The 16,262-nt window shown below is 46.3% G+C and overlaps 1 protein-coding gene across 1 annotated transcript in view; it reads left to right on the top strand.

Moving 5' to 3' along the window:
* LOC147663553 (uncharacterized) overlaps nucleotides 1-11,999 on the top strand; it is a 48,341-nt gene extending 36,342 nt beyond the window's left edge. Inside the window, exons 2-3 of the mRNA XM_086950367.1 lie at nucleotides 6,313-6,449; nucleotides 10,881-11,999. Coding sequence (XP_086806493.1) covers nucleotides 6,313-6,449; nucleotides 10,881-11,114 — 371 coding nt within the window. The 3' untranslated portion in view covers nucleotides 11,115-11,999. The remainder of the gene's footprint in view (nucleotides 1-6,312; nucleotides 6,450-10,880) is intronic.
* Nucleotides 12,000-16,262: the final 4,263 nt, after the last annotated feature.

Raw genomic sequence — 16,262 nt, 5'->3', positions numbered from 1 at the left:
CTCAACTCCTCCATCACCTCGAGCTCTGTTCCAGCTTCCTGGAAATGTGCGATGGTGACAGCCCTTTAGAAAAAGCCTACTTTAGATCAAAACAACTTGGCCAACTTTCGCCCAATTTCCCTACTTCCCTGGATGAGTAAGCTGCTTGAGAGGCACATTAATAACATCTTAGTAGACTATTTAGAATCTAACAATCTGCTATGTGCCTCTCAGACGGGATTCCGCCCTCAACACGGAACCGAAACAGCTCTGCTGGCAGTGACAGAAGAAACAAGACCTGTGCTGGACCAGGGAGGGAAAGCAGCTATCATACTATTAGACCTCAGCGCCGCGTTCGACACGGTTAACCATGCCACTCTATTACATCCTCTGAAGGGCATGGGCGTGTCGGGCGCGGCTCTGGCATGCCTGACCTCCTTCCTGGATGATCGCTTTTTTCAGGTGTTTGAGGGTGAGGTAGTCTCCCCCAAGCAACCACTCAGTTGTGGGGTCCCCCAGGGCTCTGCCCTAAGCCCCACACTTTTTAATGTCTACATGAAACCTCTAGCAGAGATAGTCCATCCCTTCGGTGTGCGTATTGTCACCTACGCGGATGACACCCAACTGGTGGCCTCTTTAGACCACACTGAGGGGTCGTCCAACACACTGAGCCCCTGTCTAGAGGCAGTAGCCAAGTGGATGCACTCCTCTTGTCTCAGACTAAACGGGGAGAAGACTGAGATTATGCTATTGGGCAACCCTGCACTGACCACTCTGGTTTCCATCTGACCCACATCCCTAGGCTCTCCTCCTCCCCCTAAACCTCAGATAAAGAGCCTTGGAGTCTGGCTCGATAAAGCACTCGACTTTTCTGTCCAGGCCACCAAAACGGCATCCACGTGTGTCGGGCTAATGAGAATGCTCCGAAAGGTGCTCCCTCTGCTTCCATTCCAGGCGAGGAGAATCATGGTTCAGGCCCTGATACTCTCCCGCCTGGATTACGGAAATGCCCTATACCTGGGAGCCCCGGCAGCAGTGACCAACAGACTTCAGGTTACGCAAAACTGCGCTGCCCGATTACTATTTAACATTCCCCGTTGGCAGTCAGCCAGGAAGGCCCTAAGAGAATTACACTGGCTCCCAGTGGCGGCAAGAGTACAATTCAAGGCTATGTGCATTGTGCATAAAGCCTTCCATCGAACAGGTCCTGCCATCCTGTTCCCTCTAGTTGTGCCCTACACTCCTTCCAGAGCGCTCCGCTCCAGTGCCTTGCACTTAGCCACCACAACCAGAATCAATAAAGCCCGATGGGGCGGCCGTTCATTTTCACATACTGCTGCGAAAATTTGGAATTCTCTCCCTCTGGATCTTAGAGAGAACAACAACCGGATGGCTTTTAGGAAAGCTTTAAAAACCCACTTGTTTGGAAAAGCGTGTTAACCTACCCTGTACTCGCCTCAGTAATCAGTTAAAGCGCTGCGAGGCCCCCGGGTAGATTACGCGCTATATAAATACAATTTTTCATTTCATTTCATGGTTATTGCCTGGCGCTTACCACCAATCCTCCAAATATTCCACCCCACTCTCACAAACTCTTGTTAGAGCACCTACAGCTACTCAAACAAGAGGTGAAATCTCTCTTGACATAGGGAGCCATAGAACCATTTCCGTTACATTACCAGTGTTCAGGGGTTTACTCTTTGTACTTTCTAATCCCCAAAAAAGAATGGTTCAATTTTGGATCTAAGAGAGTTAAACCGGTACATACTGTCAGAACATTTCCATATGGTAACACTTCTGCAATTACTTCCACGGCTGCAACAAGGCGATTTTATGTCCACGCTAGACTTAATTGACACATATTTTCTCATTCCGAGCCACCCAGATCATCGCAAATATCTCATATTTTTGATAGCAGGTAAACACTATCAGATCAAAGTACTTCCATTCGGAGTAACTACTGCACCCAGAGCTTTCACAAAATGTCTAGCAGTAGTGGCAGTTCATCTCAGAAGACAACAAATTCACGTCTTCCTATATCTAGACAATTGGCTCGTCAAAGCCAGCACACACCAAAAGTGTTTGCAACACACTCAGACTACATTAGACCTACTCCACCGATTGGGTTTCACAGTCAATACAAAAAAGTCTCATCTTCAGCAATCACAAATACAGTCCTATATGGGAGCGACTCTCAACACTAACACAGCTCTAGCCTCTCCCAGTGCAGCCAGAATTCGAAATATTCAAACTCAGTTATTACAGTTTCAGGCCAACCAATACCTACCAGCCAGAATCTTCATGCAGCTGCTGGCATCATGCATCGCAATCGTGCCTCATGCAAGACTGCACATGCGTCTCCTACAAGAATGCTTAGCACGTCAGTGGAATCAGTCACAGGGTCAATGAACAGATCGAGTGTTGGTAGACAGCGCACCCTTCACTCTCTGTAGTGGTGAAACACACAAAAACTATCATAAGGGTGGCCGTCCATCGACCCTATTCCACAAGTCGTACTAAGAGCCTACTCATCACTCAGAGGTTGGAGTGCCCATCTCCACAACTACACAATTCAAGGGCTCTGGGACAACAAACACAAACATCTTCACATCAACTACCTAGACCTTCGAGCACTATTTCTAGCGCTGAAAGCCTTTCAGTCTCACCTCACAGGCTCAGTTGTCCTAGTCCTCACAGACCACATGACAGCTATGTACTATGTAAAAAAACGGGGGGGGGGGGGGCACTCTCTACAACTGTCACGCCGCTCTCAGACCATTTGGCGTTGGGCAATCCATCACAGGATTTATCTTCTGGCAGAGCACCTTCCAGGGGTAAACAACCAGATTACAGACCTCCTCAGCAGAAGGAGGCAGCAAATACACAAGTGGGAACTTCATCCCCAAGTTCTCCTTCCATACTTTCAGAAATGGGGATTCCCACAAATAGATCTTTTCGCCCCAGTGGACAATACATAGTGCCCAAACTTTGCCTCCAGGTTCCTAAACCTTCTATCCAAAGGCAATGCCCCTATGGATGAACTGGTCAAGGATATTTGCCTAAGCTTTTCCGCCTCTCACGCTCCTTCTTGTTTCTGATTTTGAAGCTCGGGCAAACATTGCTCACACTCATTTTGATGGCTTCCACATGGGCCCGTCAACCATGGTTCACCACATTCTTGGAACTATCAGTGGTGCCACATCAAAAGCTGCATCTCAATTCCAGCCTTCTCACTCAGAACCATGGAGAAATTAGGCACCAAACCCCAAGGAGCTCAACTTAGTGATTTGTCTCCTGAAGTCATAGAGTTTTGATACTTAAATACTTAAATTTATCACAAGATTGTTTAACTATTCTTAACGAAGCAAGAAAGCCTATCACCAGAGCTTGTTATGCAGCTAAATGGAAATGATTTGTTGTCTTTTGTTACAACAACAAAATGAATCCTCTTGATGCTTTTGTACAAAACATAATTTGTTACTTTTTGCAACTACAGCAAAATGGTTTAGCCTATACATCTATTCGATTGAACCTTGCAGCAGTAGCCGCATATTTGCAAAACAGACAACATTTATCTTTGTTCAAATTTACTGTAATTAAGGCCTTTATGGAAGGCCTAAAAAGAGTTAAACCACCCAGAATACCTTCAGTACCAGTATGGATCTCACCATTATGCTTACAAGGCTCATGGGTCCACCTTTTGAACCATTATACAATTGTCCTTTACAGTTCCTTTCATGCAAGGTTGCCTTCCTCATTGCTATCACTTCATTAAGGAGAGTTGGTGAGCTACAGGCATTAACCTTAGCAGAACCCTTCTTTCAACTCCACAAAGAAAGGGTAGTTTCTGCTTTTCATCTTACCCAATCAGTTGAGTTACCTGTGTTCTTCCCTCAACTTGATTTAGTAGCCCAAATAGCTCTTCACACTCTTGATGTCAGAAGAGCACTATTGTACTATATTGAAAGGACAAAAGATTTTCGCAAAACAAAGCAACTGTTTCTTGCACTTTCTCCACCTCACAAGGGCAATGCTATCTCTAAATCTGGTATTTCGAGATGGATTATTAAAGGCATTCAGACTTGCTATTCTAACGCTCAAAGAACTTTATCTATTCCTCCTAGCGCGCATTGCACTTGCAAAATAGGAGCAACTATGGCCTTTTTATGTAACATTCCTATAGCTGACATATGTGTGACAGCAACATGGTCCACACCACACACATTTACCAAACACTATTGTGTGGATGTGTTAGCACGTAAACAAGCCAATGTAGGCCAAGCAGTGCTAAAGACACTTTTTCAGACAACATGTACCGGTTTGCCACTGCTTTGGGAGAATACTTCTATAAAGTCTATGTAAAGCATGTGTATCTACAGCACACATGCCTTGAACAGATTGTTACTTACCCAGTAAGCATCTGTTCTTGGCATGTAGAGCTGTAGATTCACATGCTCCCTCCCACCTCCCCGGGCACCTGTAGTTGTTGCAGGTCTCATTATTTACATTATCTACGCATGGACATCTCTATACTACACTTATTTACTCCATTCTCACCCTCTTGCGGGAAAATAATCTAACAATGGAGTCAATGCCCATGCGTACTATCACCGAAAGGAGGAGTCACCTTACCTCGTAAGTGGAAAGACTTCTTCGAAGAAAAACAACTTACAAACAACCAGACTCTCCACTAGATGGCAGGAGTATGCGAAGTATGTGAATCTACAGCTCTACATGCCAAGAACAGATGCTTACTGGGTAATAACATAATCCATTCTGCCCTGGGTACTATAGGAAAAATAAGTAATAAAATGTTAACAATGACTTACGTAAATATTTTAGAATACTTATTCTTCCCACACACACAATAAAATTAGAGTAATGCGTTGCTGCTGAGCACCCTCACCATTTACAGTTGGATCTCCCGTAGACATAATCTCCGACCTCTGCGTGTGCCATGGCGTTCCTCATCTCTGCACAGGGGGTGCATGTCTGGATTTGGTGTTGGGTTTCTCCAGGCTCCCTTGTGCTCTGCTAAAAGCGTCAGATTCCATGTTTGCTCGAAGCAGCAACACAATGGCTGATCTGTCCCCAGACTCTTGAGAAAGGTGGGGCCCAAGAGGTGACTCACTGACTGCCCCCAGACAGAGCAGGAGTGCAAAGGGTTTTGCATATAGGCCACAGAGAAGTGAAATTAGCAGCCATAGTGTACTAAGAATTTTGTTTCAGATAGGCTGGGTGTCTGATTTTCCTCTCTCCTTTTTGTTAGTTCGTTATTTGCATAACTAGACATGGGTATCAAGTGAGCGTGTGCCGTTGGTAAACTCTGTTCCGCCAGTGGTCAGCTGAGTTTTTTTTTTAAATCTTCGGGCTCTAAGTGGAGCGCGGAGTTCCAAAACTCTGTGAACTCTGCCGGCGGAGCAGAGTTCATCGCCCCCCACCCCCCTTAGAAAGAAGCAAACAGATGGCCTGAGGGAGCAAACGACAGAGCCAGCTACAAAACATGCTCTCTGTAGAGTGGCTCTACAAAAAGAAAAAATAGTGCCCAAAAACCAACATACAGGCACAAAAGTGTAAGGGTACAAGTAATTGAGCTATGCTCCGTGGGAGGGTACAAGTAATTGAGCTATGCTCGGTGGGAGTGAACAGCCATGAAAAGGAGGGGCCTAAAGGGAAGAATAACCACATGCAAGCAAGGCTTTTTTTAGAACACTCAAAGAAACAAATGAAAAGCAATGGGCGGGCAGTAAGCCCACAAAGAATATAAAACATGTTTCGAAAAGAAAGGGCAAGCACTGTGTAGCCGAGACCTAAAAATACTGAGTGAAACTTGCTGAACTGGGATGCAAGGAAGTAATTGAACTGAGAGGCGCTAGGAAGCCATGAACAATCAGGGAACACGAAGAGTATGGGGTGGTGTGGACCATTCCACAAGCAAGGAACCTCAAGCAAGGAACTAGTGAGCTCACAGTAGTTGCACACAGTAAGTCTTCTGTAAACGGGTGTGGGCTTGTCCACCAATCATATTAATACATATGTGTAGCATTCTGGTGAGTATTGTGGGCATGAATGAAAGTGCCTGGGTACCAAAGGTGCAACTTCAGCTGAGCTGTGAGATTGATTTCAACAGTAGGGGGGAGGGTTTGTAAACAGAGGGCTCTCCCTAGCACAGGGAGGTCCAAGGCTTGTGTGCACCCATGTTAGGACCCCCATGTGGGCACAACTTCCATATTTGCACAGAGTATCACACGCTTGGAAACATTGTGCCCCATGTGTCCCCCGTTTACCTCTACATTTCTAGATATCTAATTCCTTCCTGTCCTCCTTCCACAGACGCTGGCGAGAGGGGAGGGAAGCTGTCGGGGGGCCAGAGGCAGCGAGTAGCCATCGCCAGGGCCCTGATGCGGGACCCTCAGATTCTCATCCTGGATGATGCCACCAGCTCGTTGGACCCGGAGACCGAGAACCAGGTGATTTGGTTGAACACTTATACAGTTCACTTTGGATATTAGTGCCCACGGGGGAAGCCCCCAGGGGGAGTTAATTGCCCAAAGTGAAGGGTGAACCTGGGAGTAATGGTGAGCTGTGGAAGCTATGGGGAGCAGTTGAAGCTATGGGCAACTGTGGACACTATGGGAGGCGTTGTGTAAGCTATGGGAGGAGCTGTGGAAGCTATGGGGAGCTGTGGAAGCGATCGAGACCTATGGAAGCTATGGGGAGCTGTGGAAGCGATCGAGACCTACGGAAGCTATGGGGAGCTGTGGAAGCGATCGAGACCTATGGAAGCTATGGGGAGCTGTGGAAGCGATCGAGACCTACGGAAGCTATGGGGAGCTGTGGAAGCGATCGAGACCTATGGAAGCTATGGGGAGCTGTGGAAGCGATCGAGACCTACGGAAGCTATGGGGAGCTGTGGAAGCGATCGAGACCTATGGAAGCTATGGGGAGCTGTGGAAGCGATCGAGACCTACGGAAGCTATGGGGAGCTGTGGAAGCGATCGAGACCTATGGAAGCTATGGGGAGCTGTGGAAGCGATCGAGACCTACGGAAGCTATGGGGAGCTGTGGAAGCGATCGAGACCAATGGAAGCTATGGGGAGCTGTGGAAGCGATCGAGACCTATGGAAGCTATGGGGAGCTGTGGAAGCGATCGAGACCTATGGAAGCTATGGGCAGAGCTGTGGAAGCTATGGGTAGCTGTGGAAGCTATGGGCAGAGCTGTGGAAGCTATGAGAGGAGCTATGGAAGCTATGGGAGGAGCTGTATATAGTACTGCCTGTGGGTTCAGTGCCAGGGCACTGCACAGCACTTCTATCCTTCGGCTCATTGGAATATTCATATATCCATATATAGTACCGCTGGTCGGTACCTGTTCCTCTCTAGGGCCAGCATATGTCACATTTAGGGTTTCCAGATCACTCCAATCTACACTGAACAGTGCTTGTTATCCAGTCCTGAGCTTTTCTACGGCCAATTATTGTCAAGTGTCTTAATCCAAATGGGGCAAGTTTAGCAAAGACTACACATCCCACAATGCACTGATTTGTTCAATGAAAACTACCAAGTTGGTATCAGCTATTACATGTGAGTTTAATCCTGGAGTGTGGGTGAGTACAAGACTTTCAAGAGGTCAGGAGTAGCAAAGGACGTTACATACAGGCACGTGGTGGGCTGTAAAGATTGTGCTGTCCATCGAACGCCAAGGTTAGATTTCTGTAATGTTTTCTCTGTATCTATTCTGTTTACATGTTACCTAACACAAAGGTGAAAACCTGGTAAGCCATGGAATTCATCAGTTTAGAGGTTGTAGCAATCCACCCTCTCCACCCCCAAAACACAGAATCCTCCCCCCCTTAACCCCCCCACCCCCACTCGCTGTCGGTTAGACACACAGGTCCATGACTGCAGGCTTCACACTTGTGAAGATATTGGGCAGGTTGCAATCTTTTGTTATTTGTAAACAAGTTGTATAAACTCCACCTCTCCAGGCTGCGGAAACTTCTTTATATTGTACAAATCGCAGTATCTTTCAATATTTAAGTAGCCCAATGACATCGGAGATGATGCAGATAACACCATAGACTTCAAATCAGCCACCCGTTGTGACCCCTGCCACCTTGCTTGCGACCTCTGGCTGTTTGTCAGCCTTGGCAAGCGCTCTGGTGGCACAAAATCAGCTCGTGCGAGCAGCGCTTGATTTCACTGCGGTGCTGAAGCTGCGCCGGCAGAGACATCATGATGGCCTACATGGGTGGGGAAAGAAATCGCCTCAATCCTCGTTGCTATGGCGACCCCGGGTCGGGCTAGCAGCGCAGTCCTTGATTTGATACATTGTATGTATCCGCTTAGGGCCTGGGTCAGGGGTAGTAGCCAATGGTGATGAGTTATAACCTGAGCGAATGAGCACGAAGCACGGCTGACAGTGACTGGAGAGTGACTAAGTACACATACTGCAGCTAGTAGCACGTGTGTGTAACTGCAAGCGTGCACCTGCTGTATACCTACCCTAGCTGAGAATTTGGTGCCTGGTGCGGTACGTCTACCACCGTGTTTGGGACCGGGTCCCAGGGCTGTCAATCTGGTAGCGCGCGAATGCACTACCAATGAGGATGGGCCTGACAAAACTTATTTTCCAGCCCCTTTGGCAGTAAAAAAGCTGCTGACGGTGCGGCCTCCGAGTCAGAGTTGAGTCAGACTCGTGCCTGCTGCATGGATGTTGGGTGTCACTAGTCTCTAGAGTGACTGACTTCATTGTAAGCTCGGGAACAGACTCCTAGTCTTGACCGGGCCACGAGTGACTTGCTTCACTTAATTGTCATTCTCTGATTGAGTCGAACACTCTGACCTCAGGCGAGCTGCGGGGCGGGTTGCGTGGGAGTGAGACTGATTTATTTATTTCGTTATTTATAAAGTTTTATATAGCGCGAACATGACCCTTGTGGGAATCAGAGCGCTTTACTATGTTCAAGACAACATGTATAAAAGTAACACTCGACTAGATTCTCGACTCTCCGACTCCCCTTGTGGTGGTGTTGGTCGTTATGACTCCTGTGAGCTGCGGCCCTGGGCAAACCTCTAACAGAAGCCACAAGTAAAGTAAGATTAGATCATCTGTTTTTGGAGTTGACACAAGATTTTCAAATGCCCTGCTGCAAATCTTCAGAAATGATTGTTAAAGAGCACACATTTCAGGTTCAACCCTTCTAGCGATCTAGCCATCGTTTAGGTAATGTGAATAACACATTAAATGCCATTGTTTTATGTCCAACACTGCATCCATATAGCCACAGCCTGCGCACACCGGTCAGTGCTGGTGGACTGGCACACATGACATTGTCTGTTTTGAACACCACCAAGGCCGGAATACTTATACGGGGCAACGGGCATCGGGCAGTGTTTCCCAGGGAGGCCGGAGGTGTGGGGAGTTTTGTTAGTGGGGCTGGTTTTGTAGTGGTGCAGCAGTTTTAAAAGCTGTACAAAGTTCCTTGTATATTCTGCAGTTTTCTCAGTTTAGGAGTCCTAAAGTTAGGACTCCTAACTTTACTACTCCTAAACTAAGAAAAATCCTGACTTTAAGACTTTCGGTATTCGCAGAAGGCCTTTAGGAGTCCTAAAGTTAGGAGTCCTAACTTTACTAGTCCTAAACTAGTAAAGTTGAGAAGTGTGGCTCAATGGTTAGAGTGGCAGACCCTGATGCAGAGGTCTAGCCCGGGACCAGGGTTCAATTCCCGCCTCGGCGTGTCTTGGGCTAAATTTCCTTGGACCTGATAATTCTCTCCTTGGTGCCTATTCTAATCATGGGTCCCACTCTGCAACTCTGGGCAATAGCTTGCTTAATCTCCACAACGGCCCCAACAAAGCTAGGATGCCTGGCTTCACCTTGGCGGTGCCCAGGAGTGGGCACTTCACAGGGAAAAGCCAGGAAGTGTACCACAGCGGTATGCGTACAAGCGCCGAGATGCCTCACGGGTGATTCGTGCGCTATACAAGTACTACTACATTTACATTAAACTGAGAAAAATCCTGACTTTAAGACTTTTGGTATTCACAGAAGGCATTTAGGAGTCCTAAAGTTGGGACTCCTAACTTCTGTGAATACTGAAATAAGTAAGTGCCTTCTGTAAGTTTCAAAATGGTAGTACGTTTAGGATTTTGTCTTAAGTTGGTTCTGTGAATCGGGCCCCATGCCATGGAAATTAAGGTTGCTGGGAGAACTTGACCTGCATTAAACAGCACTCTTATCTACGTTCCAAGACTGAGATTTATTTACACGGTACTCTTATTTTCTAAAACAAATGATAAAGTGAACTTGTTTTGAACATTATACACCCATCAACTTTCCCATTTTTATAAGTTATTTGTTATTGATAATGGCTGATTTCATGCTGACCAGCATATTTTCCATTGTTGTACACTATTTGATGGGTTTTTAATCACTGCTACCTTATCTTAATAGTACATATGAAGATAATACCTGAAACAATGTGTTCACCTGCATTTTTAGTAGGATTTGAAGTATGTCTGTTTATAGGGTTCTTCTCTTGTATCTGTACAGATTTTCCATCCTCTGTGTGTTGTGTAATTAACCAAAAGTTAGATGTATCACTTCCTGTGATAGCACCAAGCCAAAGGTCATGCAATGTCGCTTCCTTTGGTTTCATGGGGTCAAAAGGTCATGTGATGTCCCTTCCTGTGATGGCCTCAGGTCAAATGCCTTGCGATGTCACTTCCTGTGACATCATCTGCTTGGGCCAAAGGGTAGGTGATGTCACTTCCTGTGATGTGACCAGATCAAAGTTTGTTTGATGTCACTTCCTGTGACATCAGGCATGGGCCACAGGTTGTTGACAGAGTGAAGGGATTTGAACCCCTGTATAACATTTTGCATCTTGTTCTCTCAGGTGCAGAACACCATCTACAGCCGTGAGCGGAAGAGGACGGTGCTGGTCATCACACACCGGCTCAGCACGGTGGAGCGAGCCGACAACATCCTGGTGATGGCGGGAGGGGAGATCAGGGAGCAGGGGACACACGAGGAGCTGCTGGCCAGGAAGGGGGTGTACGAAGACCTGCTCCAGAAACAGCTGCACGGCTCCAACCAGGCCTCAGCGGATGGACAAGACGCGAGCACCTAGCGCACAACTGCGCCTTGAAGCTGACTCCAGGCACTGCGATTACTGCACAAGTACTGGTGAACATGACAGTGGTGAGGTTCACTACAGAGCACAAGAACCCCTCAAGAAGGCTCAGACTGTTTTTTTTTTAATATTAATTGAAAAACTTTGATGGTCTGTATTATTTTGATATTTGGTGCCAGTGAGGGACTGTTATTTAGGTCGGTTGCCTTGAATGTTTTCAATTTCTCTCAAAATAAACATATGTCTGCCACAAGAAAGTACTGAAATGAAAGCCCCCCCTGGAAGGGCTCGAACCTGGCACTTGTAATAGGCAGCTGGTGTCCAGGGGGAGAAGCAGGTGCCTCCTGCCCAGCCAGGCAGAACCGACAGAGGTGGAACAGGGCTGCCACCTGGACAGTATTTTACAAGCCTGGCCTCTGTTTTTAAAAATTGAAAGAACTGTGAAATCTGGTACCTTTTCTCTTTTGAAATGTACCCCCAAAACAGTAAACTCATGCAGAAGAAATCACTTAAAAGTATTTGAAAGCTGTGGAAAGCAAAGACAGGTAAGTGGCGTTCACAATAAATATTGAGAATTTTAGACAACTTAGTTCTCACCTTCAGTTTTGGGCCTGTGCAGAATTGTAAAACGTAAAGAAGTTTTATGTATTTTTTTCTGAGATGCGGCAGCCCTATAGCATAAAAGCGGTTCCCGCTCACCTCTGGTGATATAGAAGTTGTTGCTCTGAGACTATCAATCAGTGAGTTAAACTTGCATCACAATCTGGCACCTGCCTTTTTTTCTTGTAGAGCAAAGAGTGTTTCCTGGTGTTTGTTTTGATTTTAATTGATAATGTTATACGTATTTTGAAGGCTTTATTATACTATTAAATAGTTTTCTTTAAAAAGAGATATTCGTGTACAAATGTGGTTGTCTTCCATGCTCCAAGGTGACAGCTGAGTCACAGAGTAAAATAGCAAGACAAAGGGGTCCAAGATCACACAGAGAGCCAAGTGATGATCAGCGGACTTGTGATAGATGCAGGTGCACAACTGTCCTTGTGCTGAGATGCACTCGTGAAAGCACAATTTGGTCACACCCAAGAATTTGGTTGCTGGTGCATGGTCTGTGTCTGTGGCTGCCTGTGGCTGCTGGTGCACGGTCTGTGTCTGTGGCTGCCTGTGTCTGCTGGTGCACGTGCTGCGTCTGTGCCTGCCTGTGGCTGCTGGTGCATGTGCTGTGTGTGTGCCTGCCTGTGGCTGCTGGTGCACAGTCTGTGTCTGCCTGTGGCTGCTGTTGCACAGTCTGTGTCTGTGGCTGCTGGTGCACGGTCTGTGTCTGTAGCTGCTGGTGCACGGTCTGTGTCTTTGGCTGCTGGTGCACGTGCTGTGTCTCTGTGGCTGCCTGTGGCTGCCGGTGCACGGTCTGTGTCTGTGGCTGCTGGTACATGTGCTGTGTCTCTGTGGCTGCCTGTGGCTGTTGGGGGCACAGTCTGTGTCTGTGGCTGCTGATGCACGTGCTGTGTCTCTGTGGCTGCTGGTGCACGGTCTGTGTTTGTGGGTGCACAGTCTGTGTCTGTGGCTGCTGGTGCACGTGCTGTGTCTCTGTGGCTGCCGGTGCACGGTCTGTGTCTGTGGCTGCTGGTACATGTGCTGTGTCTCTGTGGCTGCCTGTGGCTGTTGGGGGCACGGTCTGTGTCTGTGGCTGCTCATGCACGTGCTGTGTCTCTGTGGCTGCTGGTGCACGGTCTGTGTTTGTGGGTGCATGGTCTGTGTCTGTGGCTGCTGGTGCACATGCTGTGTCTCTGTGGCTGCCTGTGGCTGTGTTGGGCACGGTCTGTGTCTGTGGCTGCTGGTGCACCTGCTGTGTCTCTGTAGCTGCCTGTGGCTGCTGGTGCACGGTCAGTGTCTATGGCTGCTGGTGCACGGTCTTTGTCTGCAGCTGCCTGTGGCTGCTGGTGCACGGTCTGTGTCTGTGGCTGCTGGTGCACGTGCTGTGTCTCTGTGGCTGCCTGTGGCTGCCGGTGCACGGTCTGTGTCTGTGGCTGCTGGTACACGTGCTGTGTCTCTGTGGCTGCCTGTGGCTGTTGGGGGCACGGTCTGTGTCTGTGGCTGCTGGTGCACGTGCTGTGTCTCTGTGGCTGCTGGTGCTCGGTCTGTGTCTGTGGGTGCACAGTCTGTGGCTGTGGCTGCTGGTGCACGTCCTGTGTCTCTGTCGTTGCCTGCGGCTGCTGGTGCACGGTCTGTGTCTGTGGCTGCTGGTGCACGTGTGTAATGACCATTATTTTCTCAAATACGGGTGTCTTAGTTAGTTAGCGATGGAGTCATTACTTATCACAGTCCCTTTTTAGGATACCTACAAACACCACACTTTTAGAATACCTGTCTAAGAAAAAAATAACACTAACAGCTAAAGATACAACAAATCATAGCTCCAAGGGTATGCATAGCAACGTCTTCCGACGAATCAGTATCAGCAACGTCTCCCGACTAACAAAGCAACGTCTTCCGATGAATCCGTATCAGCAACGTCTCCCGACGAACAAAATCAGAATCAGCAACGTCTCCCGACGAACAAAGCAACACACCTAAGTACGAATAGCAACGTCTTCCGACGAATCAGTATCAGCAACGTCTCCCGACGAACAAAATCAGAATCAGCAATGTCTCCCGACGAAAAACGCAAATCTACGCGAGCAACCCCTCCCGGTGAAATTCAGTACATACCTCTTACGCTATGTTGGGCTGGTTTACTTACAATTTGGATATTCCTGTTTCAGAGCCGATTTCCCTCCCATATCGACAATTACCCATTAGAGGGGAACTAGCCCATCCCTCCTTAAGCACTTGGTAAAAAAGGGGCCCGGCCTTCCTCCACAGGGAATAAAAACACTAATATATGCTTCAAGGGTCTTTATTACATGATAATAGAGTGACAAGGAAAAAGAAGAAATAACTAAATATCACAGTCAATTCAATTCAATTTCAAAGCTTTTATTCGATTTGTGAATACAAATCATACAAGCAAATTTGATAAAACAATTCATTACATTAAAATTATTATAAAGTGCAAAGTTATTCATGGGAAATACAAGGGAAATCCGGAATATTTCATATGGACAAAGAACATATACTAACAAACACTAGGCATCAAATCATGGGTGGAGAAGTAAGAGTAAACTAGAAAGTGCGGGGATCATACACGTACGGACAGGGATAAATAAGTTATCACATAAAGTACTTATCCTGACGACTGTACATTTTAAAATAACCCAAAGCCAAAAGCATGGGACATTATGAATTGCGAAGCAAATTTAAAAACAGGTGGGTGGTGTAATAATATAACAGTACTAAACACTACCTGGCAGCTGTACCATTAGGAATGCTAAAAATCAGGGGAGCATACATGTACAGACAGGATTAAAAGAAATTATCGCACAATGTGCACTTCCTGGCAGCTGTACATTTTACAATAAACCAAAAATAAAAGCCATTTTGCAAAGTTATTTGTCGCATGCTGTAAAAGAGACAATAAGTACAGACAGGAATATATAAAATCATGGCAATACGATACATTTCCTGGCAGCTGTACATTTCAAAATAAAAGTGGCTTACAAAAAAACAAATGTCCACATTTTCTAGGGTTGATAGTAACACAAGGGCATTCTTAAAAGACCTTATATTGTATTTAGTAAAAATAGGTTTTAAGTACCTTAATCTTAAAAAGTGATAAAATTTACAGAATAGTAAAAAATGGCAGCAACTCTGGCATGAAACGTTGTCACAGGGGCAGGGGATTTCTGATTTGAGTTTCTGTACTGGAAACGCAACAAGATGATGTACGATACCCAGCCTGACACGGGTTAAGACAAATTGATGAGATGGACGGCTAACATTTGAGAGGTAAGCTTGGAACCCCGATGTTAAATTAAGTTCCTTATAGAACTTCACAGTAGCCAGCTTGCCATATATTTCATCTCGCCCTTTCTTTCTGTACATTAAGAAAGTTTGTTTGATTTCTTTTTTTGGGATTTCAACCACCAGTTCAGGATTAAGAAGAACATCAATATCGAACAGAGTTTTGTACCAGAAGTGGATATATTTCAGCCATAGGATGCGTGATGAGAAGTCCAATCCTATACAATCAAGAATAATTTCTTGAGTGAATCGAGTCTCCGACTTAGCCCAAATAGAGCGCCACAATAAGAGTGGACGAACGGCTGCTAAGTCGGAAATAAACTCGACCCCAACCTCGTCGTGGATTAATTGAACAGAAGCAGATTGGGGGACACATAACACTCTTTTTTAAAACTTATTTTCATCTTTTTGTAAGGGAGTGCCATCTATGTGACCCCACACACCCGCCCCGTACAATGCCGAGGGGACACAGCGTATGTTATAGATGTGAATCATATCTCGGATGCTTCTCGATCCGAGCTTGGAAGCAAATCGAAATACACTGCTAGTAGTTCGCATCATTTTCATCCTGATGTTATCAAGCTCGGATTTCCAGGACCCATCTTTGGCATAGGTGATTCCTAGGTAACAGAATGTTTTAACTTGTAACATTTTGTCACTATCTAGGTAAAAACTGGACTTCAGTTTATTGGCTGACTGACCACACGACATGACATAAGTCTTAGATTTGTTTACACAGAGTCTCCTATTTTGTATAAACAGCATAAAGCTGTCAATGAGACGCTATAGACCTAACTGAGTGCGGGATAAAAGGACGGCGTCATCCGCATATAATAAAATAGTGACAGGTTTACCTCCAATCAGCGGAGCGTCTGCCGGTATGGTAGCTAAGGTGCAATCAACACAATTAATGAAAAGAGAAAATAAAAGGGGGGCTAATACGCATCCTTGACGGATGCCCCTTGACACTTTGAAGAACGGTGTACATTCACCTAGGGTACCGTATCGGACTTTACAAGAAAGTTTCTCGTAGAGCCTTGCCAAAAAATGGACTATTTCTTTCGGTGCCCCTAACTCCAGTAAAACCTGCCAAAGAATACCGTGATCAACTAAATCAAACGCGCTGCTCAGGTCGGCAAAACATAAAAATAAATTGCCCTTTTTGGCTACTGTGTATTTATTAATTAAAAGATCCAAGTTTACGCATTGCTCTAAGGTACCCATGCCTTTCCTAAAGCCATATTGCAC

This window comes from Lissotriton vulgaris, unplaced genomic scaffold (genome assembly GCF_964263255.1).
Source record: "Lissotriton vulgaris unplaced genomic scaffold, aLisVul1.2 SCAFFOLD_628, whole genome shotgun sequence".
Lineage (NCBI taxonomy): Eukaryota > Metazoa > Chordata > Amphibia > Caudata > Salamandridae > Lissotriton > Lissotriton vulgaris.
The sequence above is the reverse complement of the archived record's forward strand: the minus strand, read 5'-3'. Positions and strand labels throughout refer to the sequence as shown.